The following is a 16,843-nucleotide window of genomic DNA, read 5'->3' as shown; positions in this document are numbered from 1 at the left end:
CTCCAGAAGAGGTTTGTGACCCTGTAGAAACCAGCTCTTTCTGAACGCTCTGTTTTGGTGTGTGTGTCTCTTTAAATGACTCCCCCTGAGTTTTCCCCGGAGTCATCACTCCTTTACAGCGAGAATAAAAACGCCAAACATGTGCAAAAGTTCTGCTGTAGGCTGGAGTCCATGGGTGGAGACACCAAGGGAGGGTTATTTTTATTTATTTTAATTTTTTTTAGCAGACTCCCACTGTGACATCACAAGGAGAGCAAATTTGAAACGGAGCATTTTTCTCTAAGACTTATGCAGACCACAAACAAAGGACTGGTTTATTTAATATTGTTTGGGCCAGTAGACACTTAGGTTACCCACATATATGTTAAAAAATACAGTAACAGTGGATATTACATAATATGTCCCCTTTAAGAAAATCACATAATCAACATTTCATTGCCTCTGTTTGCAGAGACTGATGCAGAAGTTTTCAAATGCCCTTCCTGTTTCTGAAGTACTCGCCCTAAAACATCAGCTTAACAGTAGGCTGCTGACTTGTGTGTCAGGTGTATGCCTAAGGTGAGGCCCGGTCAACATGGGTGTGCATCTGTGATGTTTGTAATATCTGTGGGACTCTGTCTGCACTGCCACCCACAGGGCGACAGCAGCATGAGAGAAGAAGTTTCTGCAGGGACACACAGCACCAGACACTGCACCATTGTATTTGTTTGTACATTAAAAGTTCAAACGTCAGCTCCCATATGCCGCAGTTTCAGTGAAATCCATATTTAAATAGTGTGGAACTGTGGCTGGTTACATCAGAGCCAAAGGTGAGTGCGGCTGGGTCCGCAGATTTACGCTGAAAGTTGTGACAATTTAATTCTTCAATTTTATTAATATCTGATAAATTCACTCCACAACAAGGAAAAATAGAGCCAACTCCTCAGGCACTATTTATGTAAAGCTGATGAAATGTTTCTAAGCAACAGTCCAATTTTCAAGGACGTTCAATTGAAAAAGGCAGAAAAGCTGTGAACACGCTGAAACACACCACAGCTTTGATTTCTTTTTCAAAATCACCAAAAGCGTTGTTTATCGTCCTAGTTTCAGAGAGTGTTTTCGTACTGATGGTCTAAACGTTACAGGTACAAAGACCCTTTATGATTCATACCATTAATAATCAGAGCATGTCTCCATAAGGACGGGTCTTCATGGTATTTCTTCAGTCCTTCAATAAGCGGAGTCACACAGATCTTCATCCTGACTCACTGCGAGAACGCGACAGTCTCAACAAACCCCGGCGAGGGCGGAGACGGGTGAAGATGAGCCGCTTCCATGTGAACAGTGGAGTCGAGTGGAGCAGGAAAAAGCAGAGCGGAGCATAAAAGCTGAGAGCGGGACTCAGCGTTAGCACTCCATAGATAGCTCAGCGAAGCCGAGGTTACCAGCAAATAAAGTCCTGTTTTGTTAATATGGGCTTCAACCTGCAAGATGTCAAGAGACAGGAAGCCACATTACACAGCAGTTACACAATGCCAGCTGAGCCGCTCGGCACGCTGCGTGACTAATGCACTGTTTATTCACTGTGGAATAACTGGCCGACGTTCCACACCAAGCTGCAGCTCACATCTGAGCGTCGAAGTGATCTGCTGTCAGTCGTTTGCTGTTGAGGTCGGGAGCTTCACTGTCGGGACGAAGACGTTATCAGAGTCACATTTAACGTCTTCCTCACACCGGGAAGGAACGGCCTCCCACTAGATCAGGGGTGTCCAAAGTGCGGCCCGGGGGCCATTTGTGGCCCTTGAGTGGATTTTTTGTGGCCCTTGACTTCAAATCAAAGAATCAGAAGATTTTGGCCCCAGGCCTCATCAGATGGCATATTTCGTTCTTTTTTTTTTTTTCTTTTTCATGTTAGCGAGGGAGACCTATAAAAGCCTGACTATTCTTTCCAAAAAATTAGAACACAACAGTTTCCCACTGCAATTAGTTATTGTGTATTTACATTATTTTTTGAAGAGGTCAAAATACAAAAAGTTCCTTTCAATATTTAAAAAAAAAAAACAAACAAAAAAACCCTGTGGCCCGTGAGCGATTCTAACGTGACAATTTTGGCCCGCAAGAAAAAAAGTTTGGACACCACAGGACTAGATGAAACGACATGCAGCGTGTACGTCCCACTTATGGATCCATTCATCAGCGATTCTCAACTGTGCAAGACACCAGCGCCTGTCACTTATTCTGCCTTCATTTCAAACCAACGGACGCCTCTGTGGACACAGTCACAGTGGCTACGTCCATTATTTTCAACCGTTAGATAAAATGCATGGTGTGACTTCTTTATATTCTTTATAAAAAAAAAAAAGACCTCTGAAGCAGCAGGTTTAACTTTAGACTCTGCAGACGGAGTCAGTGAGCGGCACATCGAGGATTTCAGTCTGTTTGGATGAGCAGCTTCTTCGCTCGCTGTCATTTTTCATTCTATTCATTCCTTCACACTTGCTCACTTCTCTTTCTCTTTCTACAACCCCCCCCCCCCTCTCTCTCTGTCTCTCTCTCTCTCTCTCTCTCTGTCTCTCTCTCTCTCTCTCTCTCTCTCTCTCTCTCTCTCTCTCTCTCTCTCTCTCTCTCTCTCTCTCTCTGTCTCTCTCTCTCTGTCTCTCTCTCTCTGTCTCTCTCTCTTCTTGAGGTTTGACAGAAGTTTCTCTCATCCTCGCTGGCAGCTGTTGCCATGGATGTGTCAGCGCCTCTGAACTACCTGCTCTGGTATTTCTATGGACACAGATCAGGATGGCACTGGGCTCTGACGGGTGGGAGGGACGGAGGCAGTTCACTTGCGTCAGCAAAGAGCAGGATCCAGAGGAAGGACGACGTGAGAGTGAGAGGCTTCAGACGGTTGAAGAGCAATCTCAGCAGAATGCAGATCTCCCAATTTCAACTTTTAATACGGCCTCGTTCAATTTTGGATCCCGGAAAAACAACAACAACAACATGAGGCAAAGTGTTCCCTGGGGAGGTCTCACACTGATGCCTGGTGCTGTTCCATTAACACTGGAGTGGAAATGATAACAGTGGAACAACATGATTGTACAGTTCTCCCTGCACTTCATGATGAATCATAAATGATGACTTCAAACGAGAAAGGAGGAAAAAATGTGGTTTTCATGTGAGACACTGAAAGAGCCGTCTTTTATTGTCGGCTGGTGCTGGAATAAGAGTCTGACGATAACGCGGCTTCACCAAGAAGTGAGGTTGTTTCAGTGTCATTGGAGTTGCGGTCTCTGCATCGTTTGTCGATCCTCCATCGATTCCGTTTGTCTCATCTGATCTTTCCCGACTCGGTCGCTGAGTAACCATTCTTCAGTTTCTGATTCGAAGCTCAGGCGCTCAGACAATCAGTAGCCAGCCGTGTTTTATCAGCAACAGCCTTGAAAGTTTCGATTTCACGTCTACAGAATCCAGGTTTCTAAGCCTCTAGAAATCAGTCGATCTTACTGATCTGATACTCAACATAAAGCCCCCCCCCCCCAGCCGTCACATAAAGCTGACATGCCTATTTCCCTTCTCATTGTTACCCAGATAACGCTCCTATTCATAAACCTTCTCTGCTCTGCCTGTCGACAGCAGGCAATCGACCTCCAGACAAAAAGCCCTCCTGCAGCCTCTCCTTCTTGACCTCCTTCACTTCCCGTACAGCCAAGCAATCAAGGACAACTGCAGATGGTGCACCGGAGCGTCCTGCCTGTCTGTATGGTAAAGAGAGAGAGAGAGCGAGCGAGCGTGACTGACTGCAGCTCCTCTGTCTGGACTCCCACTGACCAAACATATGTGTGTGACACACTGACTGAGGCTGCTGTGGTTTGTGTTGAGTCAGTTTGATATCTTTTTTAGGATTTATTTAAAGTATTCTCCCCTTTCCTGAGGGAGCAAACGCTGGACGTATTTGAGTTAAAGTTGCTCTGGGTTTAAATGAGAACACGAGAAAGAGTCACGCTTGAGTTTCAGGCGATTCTTTGATTCTGTGTTTGAATATTTCAGGGAAAATGTCTCACAATGATTGGATGTTTCAGCTCGTAAAAACACACTTTTTTTTCTGTTATTATAATTCGGACCTTGTCTGCTGGTGACTGGTGGAGGTGGTTCACTTCAGGTTGTGTGTAACCTCCAGTCATGGGGACTCGTTCAGTCCTCTGTTACCCTTCAGGCAGAGGTAAAGGTAGAGCCTTCAGTCATCAGGCCCTCTCTGGAATCATCTCCCAGTCAGAGTGCTCCTTTAAAAGAAGACTTCAAACCTTCCTTTTTGATGAAGCTTACAGCTCCTAGTTATGCTGCTTTAGGAGAAGACTACGGGGGAAGTCGCACCTTGAGCTCTCACCCCTAAAAGCACCTTTTACCTGTTCTTCTGTAATATTGACTGAGCAGTCGCTGTACTTCACTCCTGAGCCCGTTGATGGTCACTGAGCCGTCACGTCCTGTTTCACTCCGCAGTCATCATACACGCTTTGACTTCACTTATGCAACTCAAAGATTGGCCTTGAATGATTTTTTTGTTTGCTCACCTTAATCCCTTTTTTTCCCCTTTAAAATCTCAAAACAAACCTAATGGAGTCACAACCCGGATGTGTGGCTCTGCTGCTGTTGAGTCGGTGGAGGAAAAGTGGCGTGACACGCTCGCCCTGCTTTAGCTCTCGTACTCATCAACAGTTTACACAAAGACACAAGCTGCTTTGCAGACATGCTTAGGTCTTTGTGTTGGAAAGGATAAATGAATGTTGTTTTGATCTGAACTTAAACAGACAGCTGGTAGCTGTTAGCCGTCCTGTGGCTTGATGTCAGACTGTTTCTGCTTCTTTCTCAGGGGACTCATTCACTCAATTCCGCTTTTCTGAGGAAAAGGACTGGGAGATGGACTCATTTACAGCCAACAAGGTAAATCTATACGGTACCCAATCAGCAGCCCTCCATCTAGTTTATTTTTTTCTGTCTTTATGGACGGAGTCTGTAGATCGTCCCTCCATGAGACTCGACGTCAAGGTGAAAAAGGAGAAAGAACTCCCGTCTGTTGTTTCACAATTTGGCCCTAAATGAACAATTATTACATCCGTGTTCTCAAAGGTCAAAGGGGCTAAAGCATGAATTACATTTACAAACCAATTCTCCAATTCTCTCTTTTTTTTAATTATTAATTATATCAGAAAAGGGTTTATAAAAAAAAGTGTTTCCAAAAGCTCGAGATGACTTGTTCACTTCTTTAAAGAGTCCAAGAGGCCAAAGATATTTGATAGAGGACTAAACAAACTGGAAGTGTTCACATATAAGAAGCTGGAAAGTTGGAAGATTTTCATTCTTTGATAAAAGGAAGAGAAGCCTGCACACTTAATATATGGCACAGAAAAGTTCCTCCAACTTTTCAACCCAATCGGGTTCTAAAGGTGACGGTCAATGATCCTCACCTTCACCTGTTCTTAAATGATTTAATCAAATAAACTTTATTTATCCGTTAGGAACTTCATTGCAGGGAAAGCGCCAGTACAGAAACATAAGACACATCAGACACCATTCAAATTCTGATGGTCATGAAGTCCCTAATAAATAGCTTAAAAACAATAATAGATTAAAAGCGATGGTAGATGAAGAACAAATAGGTCAAAAAGTGATCACAGTCACAGTCAGCCATTTAACAGGCGGATGGAGGTGGGGAGGAAGCTGGAGCTGGCCCTCTTTGTCCTCAGTGGGAGCAGCCTGAAGGCAGCAGAGTGTAGTGAGGGTGCAGGGTGTGTGAAGGGTCAGTGGAGAAGGGAAGGCAGAAGGAAACAGGCCTGTCAGAGTGCAGACTCCCCCATACAGCTGCTCTTTAGGCCCCTTGATTTCCAGGCAAACAGGTTCAGATAGAACGGATTCTACCCGACCTAAAACACCTCTGAATGTTTCCAACAATCTCCATGAGAAGAAACATGCTTATTATCAGGATCAATATTGGAGAGTCTTCAGAAAATCGGAGAGAGGTTAGAGCGCAGAAAGGCTGCTAGACCGACGCGGAGCTGGCTAAACACTGAAGCTTCAGTGTTTCAGTGCTGGCAAACACTGAAGCTTCAGTGTTTCAGTGCTGGCAAACACTGAAGCTTCAGTGTTTATCCCTGTGTAAACATTCAAACCGTTTAATCCACCACAAAAACAGTTTTGTGATAAATATATCCGCTGATAGTAACTTGTTGCATCTCTAAAAAATAAAGTCTTGCACGTTAGATGTGTCAAAGAACCTTTAGCTGAATACAAAAAGCAAAGTGAAACATGTCTGTGTAAGTATTTAATAAAGATTCTTCTAACCGACTCCACCATCCTTCATCTGTCTGCAGAAACACAAACACAGGAAGGTTGCGTAACTCTGCCTGAACTCTCTGCTTCTTCAGATAAATTGTTTTGTTGTTCTTACGTGCAAGTACAAAAGAGGACTGACCCTCTGCGGCAGGCCTCTTCTATTGATTACAACTTATTTTAAGATGTAGCAATGAGAGGATAGATCGGATCTCCTGGTTCTCGCACTTTGAGCTTTGAGTCCACATCCCGAGGTCTTTTTCTTCTAAACATGGAGCGTTACCTTTTTATAAATCGGAGACGTCCAGCTTGATGTCTTCCTCTTTGTTTTCTTTTCAGATGTCTGGAGTGTTTGTGGACCTCCCAGCGCTCGCTCTCAGTCTCCAGCAGCTGCCTCTCCATCAGAGACTCAACCTGGAGGCCGAGCTGCTCTTGGTAGCCCGTTTGAAAATAAGAAGTGTTATAACTGCATCTTTGCTATCACGCCACCTTGCAGTAATTTTTCCACCAATCCTCACTCCAGGTTTCGACACCAGTAGAACTTCCCACTGTGACCATGGCACAGAAACAAGAGGCCATAATCTCTCCTCCATCTGCAGCTTTGAAAGTCCTCAGAACCAACCAGAAAGTGGCTGCAGCTACAATCCCAGCGTCGGCTTCAGGCTGCACGCTGTCCTCTAATGCTGCAGAGCCTGTGCAGGAGGACGACGCTGATGAAGAGCTGGACCAGCTGCTCAGCTTACAGAAACCGGTCGAGATCATTTCAGAAAAGCAGACCATCAGAGCGGAGGACGAGGAGAGAGCGGCTCCAGAGAAAGGTGGATGCTCAGCAGGATTTATTCGAGCCTCCATTACTGGTTTGAATAATTTGACATTTTGTGAGATACACTTCCTTCACTGTCACGAACAAAGTTTAGGATGCTTTATTGGCATGAATGGTGACGCATCGTTTGTTACCATCCATGACAAGAAAGCATCTTGAACTTGGAAACACTGAAACATGGATCTTTACATTTTTAATAAACATAAACTGAAGACTTTCTGCTTTTGAAGCTAGAAAACATTTCAGTTTCATTTCATGTCCTCGCCAAAACAAAGTCTGGCACCTAAAGTCCGTTAAAATGGTGAATTGACATTTTTAAAGGAGTCAAGTGAACCGTTTTTGTTCAGTAAAAAAGATATTCACTTGTTAGTGAGATTGAGAGCTGCTAAAGGTTGGCTGTAGCGAGGCTACCTTTTTCAAAACCAAAAACAAACTTCCAGTGTGCTAAGCTAAGCTAACACTCTGCTAGCTGAACAGGAGTGGAGTATTAACTGTACAGAGAAAGGTGTCGTCAGTGTTGACGCCTGAAACATTTGAATCGGTTGATATCGAGCAGGTTCACAGCGTGACGTTGTTTCATGTGCTCGCGGAAAGACGCTCCACGTTAATACTTTTCTCATTTCCTGTTGTTTTGTACCTGTAGCGTGCGACGACGCGAACGAGGTGGTGCCGGAGGTGACGGAAGAGAAGGTGGAGGAGGTGAAAACCAAAGATGTCACACCTTCAAAGTCTGTTTCTAGCAGGCAGGAGGTGACGGAGGAGGACCTGGAGGACTGGCTCGACAGTATGATCTCCTGACCACCATCCACAGAAGCGAACTGGACTCTGCATTTGAATTCAAACAGTTCTACATGATCTGTCAGACTGAAAGTTTAAAGTTTACAAGCTGCACGGACCTACATGAAGGACTTAAATGGGTTTCTTTCTTTTTTTGGTCAGTTGTGGTCAGGCGATGTTTGTGTGGTTTTTGGGTGTTAGAGATGGGACAGTACGTCCCGAACGTTCGCGAGGATGTGTCATCATGTTCCCTCTTCATGCTGCAGAGGATTATGTTCCCTGTGAGGTTGTGAAAGTATCACGCCGCAGGAGTGTCGCCATCAGAGATGTCAGACAGCGAAGGGACGGACGACACGTCGGGTTTATTGCGTCAATTCCTTTATTCACTTCCTCCCCCCCTAATCAAAAGAAATGCAGGTTTTTACCAAAAGCTACTACATACATACAAATGGCCATACAATAGCAGTTAACCATTTTGTCGCCAATAAATCTTTGAACCGACTTCTTGTTCTCTTCGTCTTCCTCAGTCGCGGGGCTCTTCTTCTTCTTCTTCTGTGACGAGAAGTGCAGGCAGGCAGGACACCACAGCTCAGGAACAAAACCAAACTAAGCAACATTTACACAAAGATCATCTAGATTTTATACAACAAATGTTTTCTCTCTCTCTTTCCTTTTTTTTTTTTAAACTTATTTAAAAGCCACAAAACTAGCTCGAGCTAAATCTGCTTATAACTAATCCAGAACTAGAGCACTGCTTGTGTCAGGAGGAACAAAAATGATTAGGGTTTTTTTTTTTTTTTTTTGCATAGTTTCTCATAAGGCACGTCGGCACTTTTCAACACCTTAGGTGGGTCATGTGTGGTCCTGAAAGAACCAACTTTCATTTCATTAGACGGGTTTGAAAGGCAGGTCAGGTCTCACGCGTGTCGTTTTTTTTGTTTGTTTTTTTTTCATGTTCGCTGGATCGATGGCGATCCAAACCAGCAGCACACGCATCCATTCGGTCGGTTTGGTAAGAAGTGACACTATCGTCTCGGTGTTCAGTCCAGAAATTGTGCATATTCAGACATTCAGTCGTCTCGCTGTAACCCTTCACATGTATCAAGTGTCTACACACAGCAGATTGTGCATCAGGTTGGGGTTAAGCAAGTGAGAAGGCAATGTGAATCAGAATCAAAAGAAGAGTTTGCATAAAAGGAGGCGTCGTGGTGTGTGAGCACAAACCCAAAGCGTCCGATCGTCACTCGTTCGTCTTCAGAATGTTTTTTTGCAATTCAAAATGAATGACTTTATTTTCTCTTTCTTTTTTTTTTTCGTTTTCTTTTTTTTTTTTTAACACCATGGCAGCAGAGAAAGTCCAGCTAGTGTTCAGGTTGTGTTAACAGGGTGGAGTCCAGTTCAGTGTCTCTCTTTCAGATAGAAGGAAAGGTGAGAGAGGAGCACTGGAGCGAGGCCGACCTCTTTAACCCAACTGGTCCTCGTATTGCTTACGGAAGCAGTCTCCAGTGGGGAAGAAGTCCCAGCATCTCTCCTGGTACATCTTCCACACGTACGACTCCTGCACGAAGGACGGGGGGAAAAAAACAAGGACACCAGATGAAGATTCAAAAAACGGATTAGTAGTAAAGAGTAGCACTAAGCACACAACATGAAACATCTCCCTGTGGACAGTCAGGGTGTGTGAACCAGCTGCTCGCTGACTGTACGCCACTCTGGAGACTTTTAAGTAAGAATGAATCAGGCATTACTCAGATGGAGAGGCTGTCATGAAAAGGTCATAATGGATGAGTTACAATAAACAAAGCCTCCAGCAGCAGATAAATATAAAAGTACAGTAGAGCCCATATTCTTTATTGATGCAAACACACTGAGCATTAAACTCCTGTAACATTTAAGACGCACCGTTTAAAAATCAGTCCAACGTGATGTCCTGGTGCCTACATTACCCACAATGCAATTTCAATACTGCTAATTTTTTTTTATTTTTATGCATTCAGGTGTATGGAGCTTCTTTATCTCTAATCTAACACCCCAAAAAAAAGACACGTGAACAAACACAACCACAATACATTGTGATGTGACGTGTTTGACAAACAGAGTCCTGCTGTGTCGTCATGTTTTATAACGGCAACAAGCTGAAAATGTACGAGACACGTTCAAACTCGCTCCGAGCAGATTCTGTCTTTGTTTCAGAAAAGGATGCTACAGTGATTTGTCTCGTGCAACAAACTGAAGCAAACTGGTCAAGTGAGTGGAGGGATATATGTATATATATATATCTATATATATAATGTCATTAAAAGTGCTTCATTGAGTTAATATAGGACGTGTTCGAGCGTCAGATGAAGAGCACGTCGGCTCCACACGTCTTGTCAATAAACCCTCAAACGGGAGCTTCTTGGTGTTTTCTTTTCCTCCTTGTGTTTTTGACACCAGCTCCCGCTGAAGGATGTGCCTGACTCTTTTTGATTTCATATTTTAAGTATGATAAAACTTTGGAGCACGGCTTCATTTCCTGCACACACCGTGTTCCCTCTCTACATTCAGCCGAGTTTCACCAACTGGAAGTAAGTGTGCAGCAAAGTTAAAACGAGTGACATAAGAACAATAACAAACATGTACATCAAACACAAAATATAACTTGCATCTCAGGTGCAGGACAATAACAAGTTAATATCCAAAAAGTCAAAGTCAGCCCACGCATTGCTTCTTCCTCCTGCTTGGCTCGACTTACGCAACACAACAAGTGGGTTGAAATGTTGCACAAGTTAAATCCTACGGAAGTTTCTCTCAGCGTCTTTTCTTTTTTTCTTTTTGCATTTTCTGGAGATCAATAAAAGATGCAGCTTCTGGAGAAAATGCTGCAGAGAAGTTGACTGTTTGCACATACCTGACCCGTGTGCTCGGTCTCGTCCTTGTTAATCAGGTACATGAGGAAGAACCTGCAGGAGGGAGGACAACGAGAAATGAAATGAGGCCGTGTCACCCGTAGACGTGGTCGGAGGTTCGGCTGCACTCACAGGTAGTTTGCGAGGTTGTGCTCTTGTAAGGTGTGGGTTTCAAACCCATGAGGCGTTCGGTCAAAGTAGTCGTTCCCGATGCCGCAGATGAAGCATTTGGTCTGAGAGAAACAACAACAGGATGTTTTTTTTCACTTAAACACTCATCTATCCATTTCCTTTGATTTCACAAGACTGCACGCAGGAACACAAGGTTTGATTTTCGGTCCCTTTCAAATGGACACAGTAAGCATTTCTCACCTCCATGTCCTCTTTCACCTGCTCCTGTTGGTCTCTCAGCTCCCCGAAGGCATCGATGATCAAACCTGAAGGAGTCAAAGAGCTGATCATGACTTTTCTTACAACGCGTTTATCAAGTTCACATGAACACGTGACCACGCTTCAGTACATGGAAAAACCACTGGATCTCATTTATAGTCTCATGTATGCTTCAGGCTGCGGGGGCGCACATGTGTGATCCCCAAAAGATGAAGGACATTAAAGGGCTGAGTACCCTGAATGATGGCCAGCAGGATGACGATGACGAAGAAGAAGAAGGTGATGTCGAACAGGATGCGGTAGAGCTCGTACGGGTCTCCTGCTGGGTCCTCCAACTCGTCTCCAATACCTCCTCCAGCTCTCACGCCCACGTACATGTGGAACAGGTAGCACTGCAGAGGGAGAGAAGTCACTCCGGTCAGTTCACATTAAAGGTGAAAAGAATGAGCAGGTTATTAAATCCAGACGTGTCCTGTTCAATCTGAGTTTAATTAACAAACTAGAAAAAAAAATGGAATACGTCGAGAAATTCTGACTCTGAAGCCTGCCGAGAGAAAAACAAGTCCTCCAAGAAAAGTGTACTTCCTTACTTTGAAAACAGAATTATGTAACACATTATTCAAAAATAATTAATTTTTAAAACTTTTTTTTTTTTTTTTTTAAATGCAAAACCCTCACAAATTGAATTAATTAAAATATGTTCTGCTGTGTGCAGCAGCTACAGCTTATAAAACACTCTGATGAAGGCCAGTCGCCAAAAAGCATTCACAGTCAAAGCCTGAGGAATCTTTTTCAACTCCTACGCGTCCTTGACAAAGCTGCCCGCTTCTTCTGCCTCTATTAAAGGAAGGCATTTTCCAATTTCAGGCGTTCAAGTTGAAATTAAAAAAAAAACAAAACAAAAAAAACAAACATCAGGTTTGTTGAGGTGCAGCGCAACCGAGATGTTGGAGATCAGTATGATGAAGAACAACAAGGTCCTGTAAAGGATGAGGCCCAGACGTGCAGCCATGACTCGCCTCAGGAAGGGGGGGGGGGATCTTGAGTCCAGCTCAAGACCTTCTAGAACAAACACTAACGGGGGTTAGACAGGCGCGATGTTACGCTCATTCCAGAGGGGAAATTACGATGTCTCTGTACATTCACACTGATCGGCTGCGAAGGCTTCATACTGCTGTCCCGGTCTGAAACAGCTGGAGCTCCTCCCACACACAGCTCTGTTCTCCATCCATTCCCGTCACGCCTCATGTCATACCTCCAATGGCAGCTCAGACGTGGTGTCACTTCCTCTCAACCACTACGTCTCTGTGACGTTCAGAGGGATGCTGAGACGTCACAGGGCGGTGAATATGGTGCCTTTAACAGGCAGTCTGAAAGTGGAGCCTGGGGTGTGTGTGTGTGTGTGTGTGTGTGTGTGTGTGTGCTGTAACACACTTTAAAATGAAAACCTCTGAACACCCACTCAGGTGTTTTTAATGACTCTGGCTGATTGGAGCAGGAGAGGGTTGTAAAAAGGTGAAGCTGTGGTGAGAACTTATCAGGTAATAAAGTCTGAGCACGACCAAAGGTCACCAAAGTCCTCCTTCACTAAAGGTTTCCTCCAAATGAACAGGTCAGTGGAGCTGTCAGTCAAACACGCTTGGCCACACCCACATCTTTCTGAGGAGAGCTTTGAGTCACTAACGCATCCGTGTGGGTGTTCAGAGGCTTTGAATGCTGGGACAGCCAACGTTACGCTGCTGTGGAATCAACGTTCAAGCACAAAGACTTTCACACGCCGCTCACTGGGTTCAGCTTCACCGTACGCTACTGGAACCATTCCAGTCCATGTCGGAGACAACCTGTGACACAGTGTCACAGTGTCACAGTGAGAGAGAAACACGACCAATACAACCCTGAGATTCACATTAAGCACAACGAGCCTGAATACTGGGAGAAATTAATTCATCAATAAAGTTTTTCTAAAGGAACATGAAGTTTCATCTCGTCTGCAACATATTTAGTTTGAAGTCAGACACTTTTTTTTTAGCTCATCAGGAGTGAAGACGTTGATGTGATCTGGAGAAGCTGAGGAAGCATACTGTGGATATTTGCTGCAGCTCAGGGGGAAATATCTGAATCTTTTTTTTTTTTTTATAATAAAGTTTGTCTCTAAAGGCCAAACGTTTTTTTTGTTTATCTGACAACTTTCGGCTACTTTGCTTCTGCAGCCTTCATCAGAGGTGTCACGAGATGTTGTGACCTCGTCTGTGATGATTTATGTAGGTTTTTGCCATCCCACCTGACTGCTGCAGAAGCAAAGTAGCTGAAACTTGTCAGGTACACAAAAAACGTTTGGCCTTTAGAGACAAACCGTATTATAAAATCATCATCAGCAGGCCTAATGAACCTTTTTAGTCATATCTGAGTCGTCTGGGTTTGATAAACAGTCACTGATGGGGGGGGGTATCTGCCATCTTAGCTCAGGGACTTCAGCAGCTGACTGCAGCCTTCTGTCGCAGCACAAAGCCCGGCAGGACTTCACTTCTCACGGCTTCATTTCAAAGGTGCTTTTTTTTTTAAACCTAAAACAAAGGAAAACATTTCCGGAGAAAAAAAACACAAAGGTGCTTTTTGTTCCCAAAAGTCTGCAAAATGTTCAGTTGTTCGTTCACTGCTCCTCACATTCTCCGCAATAACTTCAGTTCTGCGCCAGATGTGTTTTTGTTTTTTAATAACCCTCGATTGTTAGCGTTCCTCGATGGTTCTCAAACCGAGGGCCGAGCCATGACTGAGCAGGTGCTCAGGTAGAGGGCGTGTCCAGGTATGGATACTGGTGTTGATCTGGGTACAGAAGGCCTTTTTTCTACATACCGTCATCATGTCGTCACACTTCATGTCGGGCTCATCTTCATCCTCGCTCTTGTTGTAGAACTTCCTGAAGAAGTTGAAGGCCACCACAGTGTAGAGATAGACGACGACGGCCAGCAGACCCACAGTCAGCACGAGCTGGAACGAGAGAGGGAACTTTAAAAAAAACAAAACACTTAAAGTGCCTTCAGCTTCCCTCTTTCTTTCACTAATCAGGAGTGAACGTGTTTTTTTGTTCTGTTACCCAACAAGTGAATGGAGATGTCAATGTCAGTGTCGAGTTTTTACAGGTAAAGTGGAGAACAAAAGAAGCGACAGGACTTGAAGTTCCAACAGGCTATTCAAAGACTTCGAGGACCGTCAGCAACACAGAAAAATCAAGGATTAGAGAACTTCACTATTAAAGCTTTTTTATTCTGCATTTTGAATTTACTCACAGGAGGAGAAAAAAAAACAACGCTTCCCAACCTCTCTTGTCCACAGAGCCTCTACAGTCCACTCAGACGGATTCAAGTAGCCCTTGTTTCAAACACTAGTTTATAATCTAACTAAATATTATAATTCATCTGTTAATTTATGCTAGATAGTCAATTTTTTTATCCATCACAGTTGACACTGTTATTTGTGCTGGACATATTTTGCTTTTGGAGACACTTTCTCTCAGCTCCTCAGATTTTCCTGCTTTGCTCACTGAAATATTCTTCAATCTGTCAAAGTTCGACCTGGAAGCTGCAGAAGAAAAAAGTAGCCCCTTTTCTAAATTATTGGTCAAAGCGAATGTTTATTGGAACTTTCAGGACTTCACAATCTTCAGGACGACTCCCAGCAGCATCAGTGAGGAGAATAATCACAGTCCCAAACTCAAAATGTGTCCAAAACTACCAAAGTTATGAAGCTGTGATTAAGATGTGAAACTGAAACAATCACTTTAAACAGTTGATTCATTTTGAAGCTGTTTTGTCCTTTTCGGCGCACCGTAGATAAGTCTCTGCAGTGTTTCCCTGTAGTCACAGTGAAGGAAAAGAACGACACTGCTGTGCCATCGAATGTCTCACTTCACTTCAAAAATCCTAAACAGCCGAGTCAACGACTCAAAAGTCCTATTTAAGAGAAATATGTAACGTCATGAGATCGAATATTTGTATTTGGACTGTTGGTTCTTATACTTAATTTTATTTAAGTACTTATTTGTTACTTATTTCACAAGTTAATTATTTTTGCACCAATTCAAATTCCTCTTATATGTAAATGTGGTTGGCAATAAAAAACATATTCTGATTCTAATTATCTTCAATGTTTAATGAGAAATAATTTCATTTCAAAGATGCCATTAAAACTGTGATTTACATTTTCATCATTTGACAGCCCAAGTAGTATTAAATCTTACTTTTAATATTTGTTGTCATCCAGTAGAATAAAAAACGTTTGTTGATGAAGTGGCAAAACATCCTTCTGTTGCTCTAATCATTTATTTGTCATGTGACCTGAAGGACAGGGCGTCTTCATAACTCTGCATCTCTTTTCAAAGCACCATCTTTGTTCCAGTAGGAAATGTCTTGATTTGATTATGTTGCTGTTCACTATCAATCACTGTTATGTTGTTTTCTTCCCACCATTTGTGACAGGATCATGTGTGAGAAGAGACTCAAATAAACATTAAGCTGACAGACACACAGACTTCTTCTGACTTTTTCCTTGAAATGAGACACCATGCTGTTGGCATGTGCCTCAGTATAACGTCATTAGCTTTAGTTTAACGTCTCTACAGTTCAGCTTGAGTGAAGTCTGCGGGGAGGACAAACAAGCTGCTCTGGTGTCTTTAAGCTGTCCTCTGAGTCCCTCTGCTGGCTCAACCGCTCACCTGCTTGCCGTTGTGAGTGACAGAAGACAGGATGGTACGAAGAGTCTTGAAGCCCATGGCGATGTCCAGCAGATGGGCGGCGAAGAAGAAGTTGTTGAAGTGTCCGCACACGGACATGGTGGTGTACCAGATCAGATACAGGAAGTACTGCAGACAAAGGAAGGATTTAGGTTTCCAAATAAATAAGTACATATATCTCTCGACTGTTCTGTAAAAAGCAGATTTACATGTTGTGTTTACTGAAAAACAGCCCAGTTCAACTTTATATTGTGCCAATATGCAAACTGTTTAAATTCTTCAATAAGTTTTACCTTCATGTTCTTCCTCCATCTTCTTTTCCTTTTCTTAAATCTTACTTCAATATTATCTGCCGATAACAAGTGACCCACCCCGCCTCAACTTCTAAATATTGTTTATAGTTTGTACTAGGGCTGGCCGACATGACCAAAACTCATATCTTGAGATTTTTTTTCGCTGAATGGTGATACTTGATATATCGACAAGTTCAGCATGTACATGAAAATAAACGACCTGTTTGTGAAATTAAATAATTTTCTGCATCAGAAAATAAACAGAGAGAGAGAAAGACGTGTATTATGTTATTTTAATTCAACATAAACTATATTGATATTAACACATTGTCTTACCCTATAGCTTGTTTGAATATATATCTATACGTCTTAAAAAATCTCCTATTATATTGAGATCATAAACAAACCCTGAAACCAAAGATGCGTGACATTTTAAAGATTTCTACAGCCTCGAACATTACTTCCTTCTGTGCCCGACTGATAAGAGTCTAAACAACCAATCAGATACAATATATCAGCTCTGATATCTCTCTTTGATCTATGTCTGATCTGTAGATATATATATATCTATACATTTATTCTGCAGTTATCAAACACAAGATTTATAGTGAAGACAAGATGGTCACTCAAAGGGAAAGTAACATGTCAGCAC

General features: G+C 43.1%; 2 protein-coding genes across 4 annotated transcripts in view; one reads left to right on the top strand and one right to left on the bottom strand.

Annotated features, from left to right (window-relative positions):
* aven (apoptosis, caspase activation inhibitor) overlaps nucleotides 1–8,392 on the top strand; it is a 32,732-nt gene extending 24,340 nt beyond the window's left edge. The window contains exons 3-6 of the mRNA XM_079361194.1: nucleotides 4,835–4,905; nucleotides 6,631–6,726; nucleotides 6,815–7,109; nucleotides 7,758–8,392. Coding sequence (XP_079217320.1) covers nucleotides 4,835–4,905; nucleotides 6,631–6,726; nucleotides 6,815–7,109; nucleotides 7,758–7,912 — 617 coding nt within the window. The 3' untranslated portion in view covers nucleotides 7,913–8,392. The remainder of the gene's footprint in view (nucleotides 1–4,834; nucleotides 4,906–6,630; nucleotides 6,727–6,814; nucleotides 7,110–7,757) is intronic.
* Nucleotides 8,033–16,843, bottom strand: part of ryr3 (ryanodine receptor 3) — a 115,614-nt gene continuing 106,803 nt past the window's right edge. For all 3 annotated transcript variants that reach the window (XM_079361153.1, XM_079361154.1, XM_079361155.1), the window contains 7 exons: nucleotides 15,881–16,027; nucleotides 14,023–14,157; nucleotides 11,405–11,561; nucleotides 11,152–11,216; nucleotides 10,912–11,012; nucleotides 10,782–10,833; nucleotides 8,033–9,449 (listed from right to left, as the gene is read on the bottom strand). In XM_079361153.1, the coding sequence (XP_079217279.1) occupies nucleotides 9,354–9,449; nucleotides 10,782–10,833; nucleotides 10,912–11,012; nucleotides 11,152–11,216; nucleotides 11,405–11,561; nucleotides 14,023–14,157; nucleotides 15,881–16,027 (753 nt within the window). In that variant the 3' untranslated portion in view covers nucleotides 8,033–9,353. The remainder of the gene's footprint in view (nucleotides 9,450–10,781; nucleotides 10,834–10,911; nucleotides 11,013–11,151; nucleotides 11,217–11,404; nucleotides 11,562–14,022; nucleotides 14,158–15,880; nucleotides 16,028–16,843) is intronic.

The sequence above is a fragment of the Symphodus melops genome, assembly GCF_947650265.1.
Source record: "Symphodus melops genome assembly, chromosome: 1".
NCBI lineage: Eukaryota > Metazoa > Chordata > Actinopteri > Labriformes > Labridae > Symphodus > Symphodus melops.
Note: the sequence above shows the minus strand (reverse complement) of the source record. Positions and strands in the feature narration are given on the sequence as shown.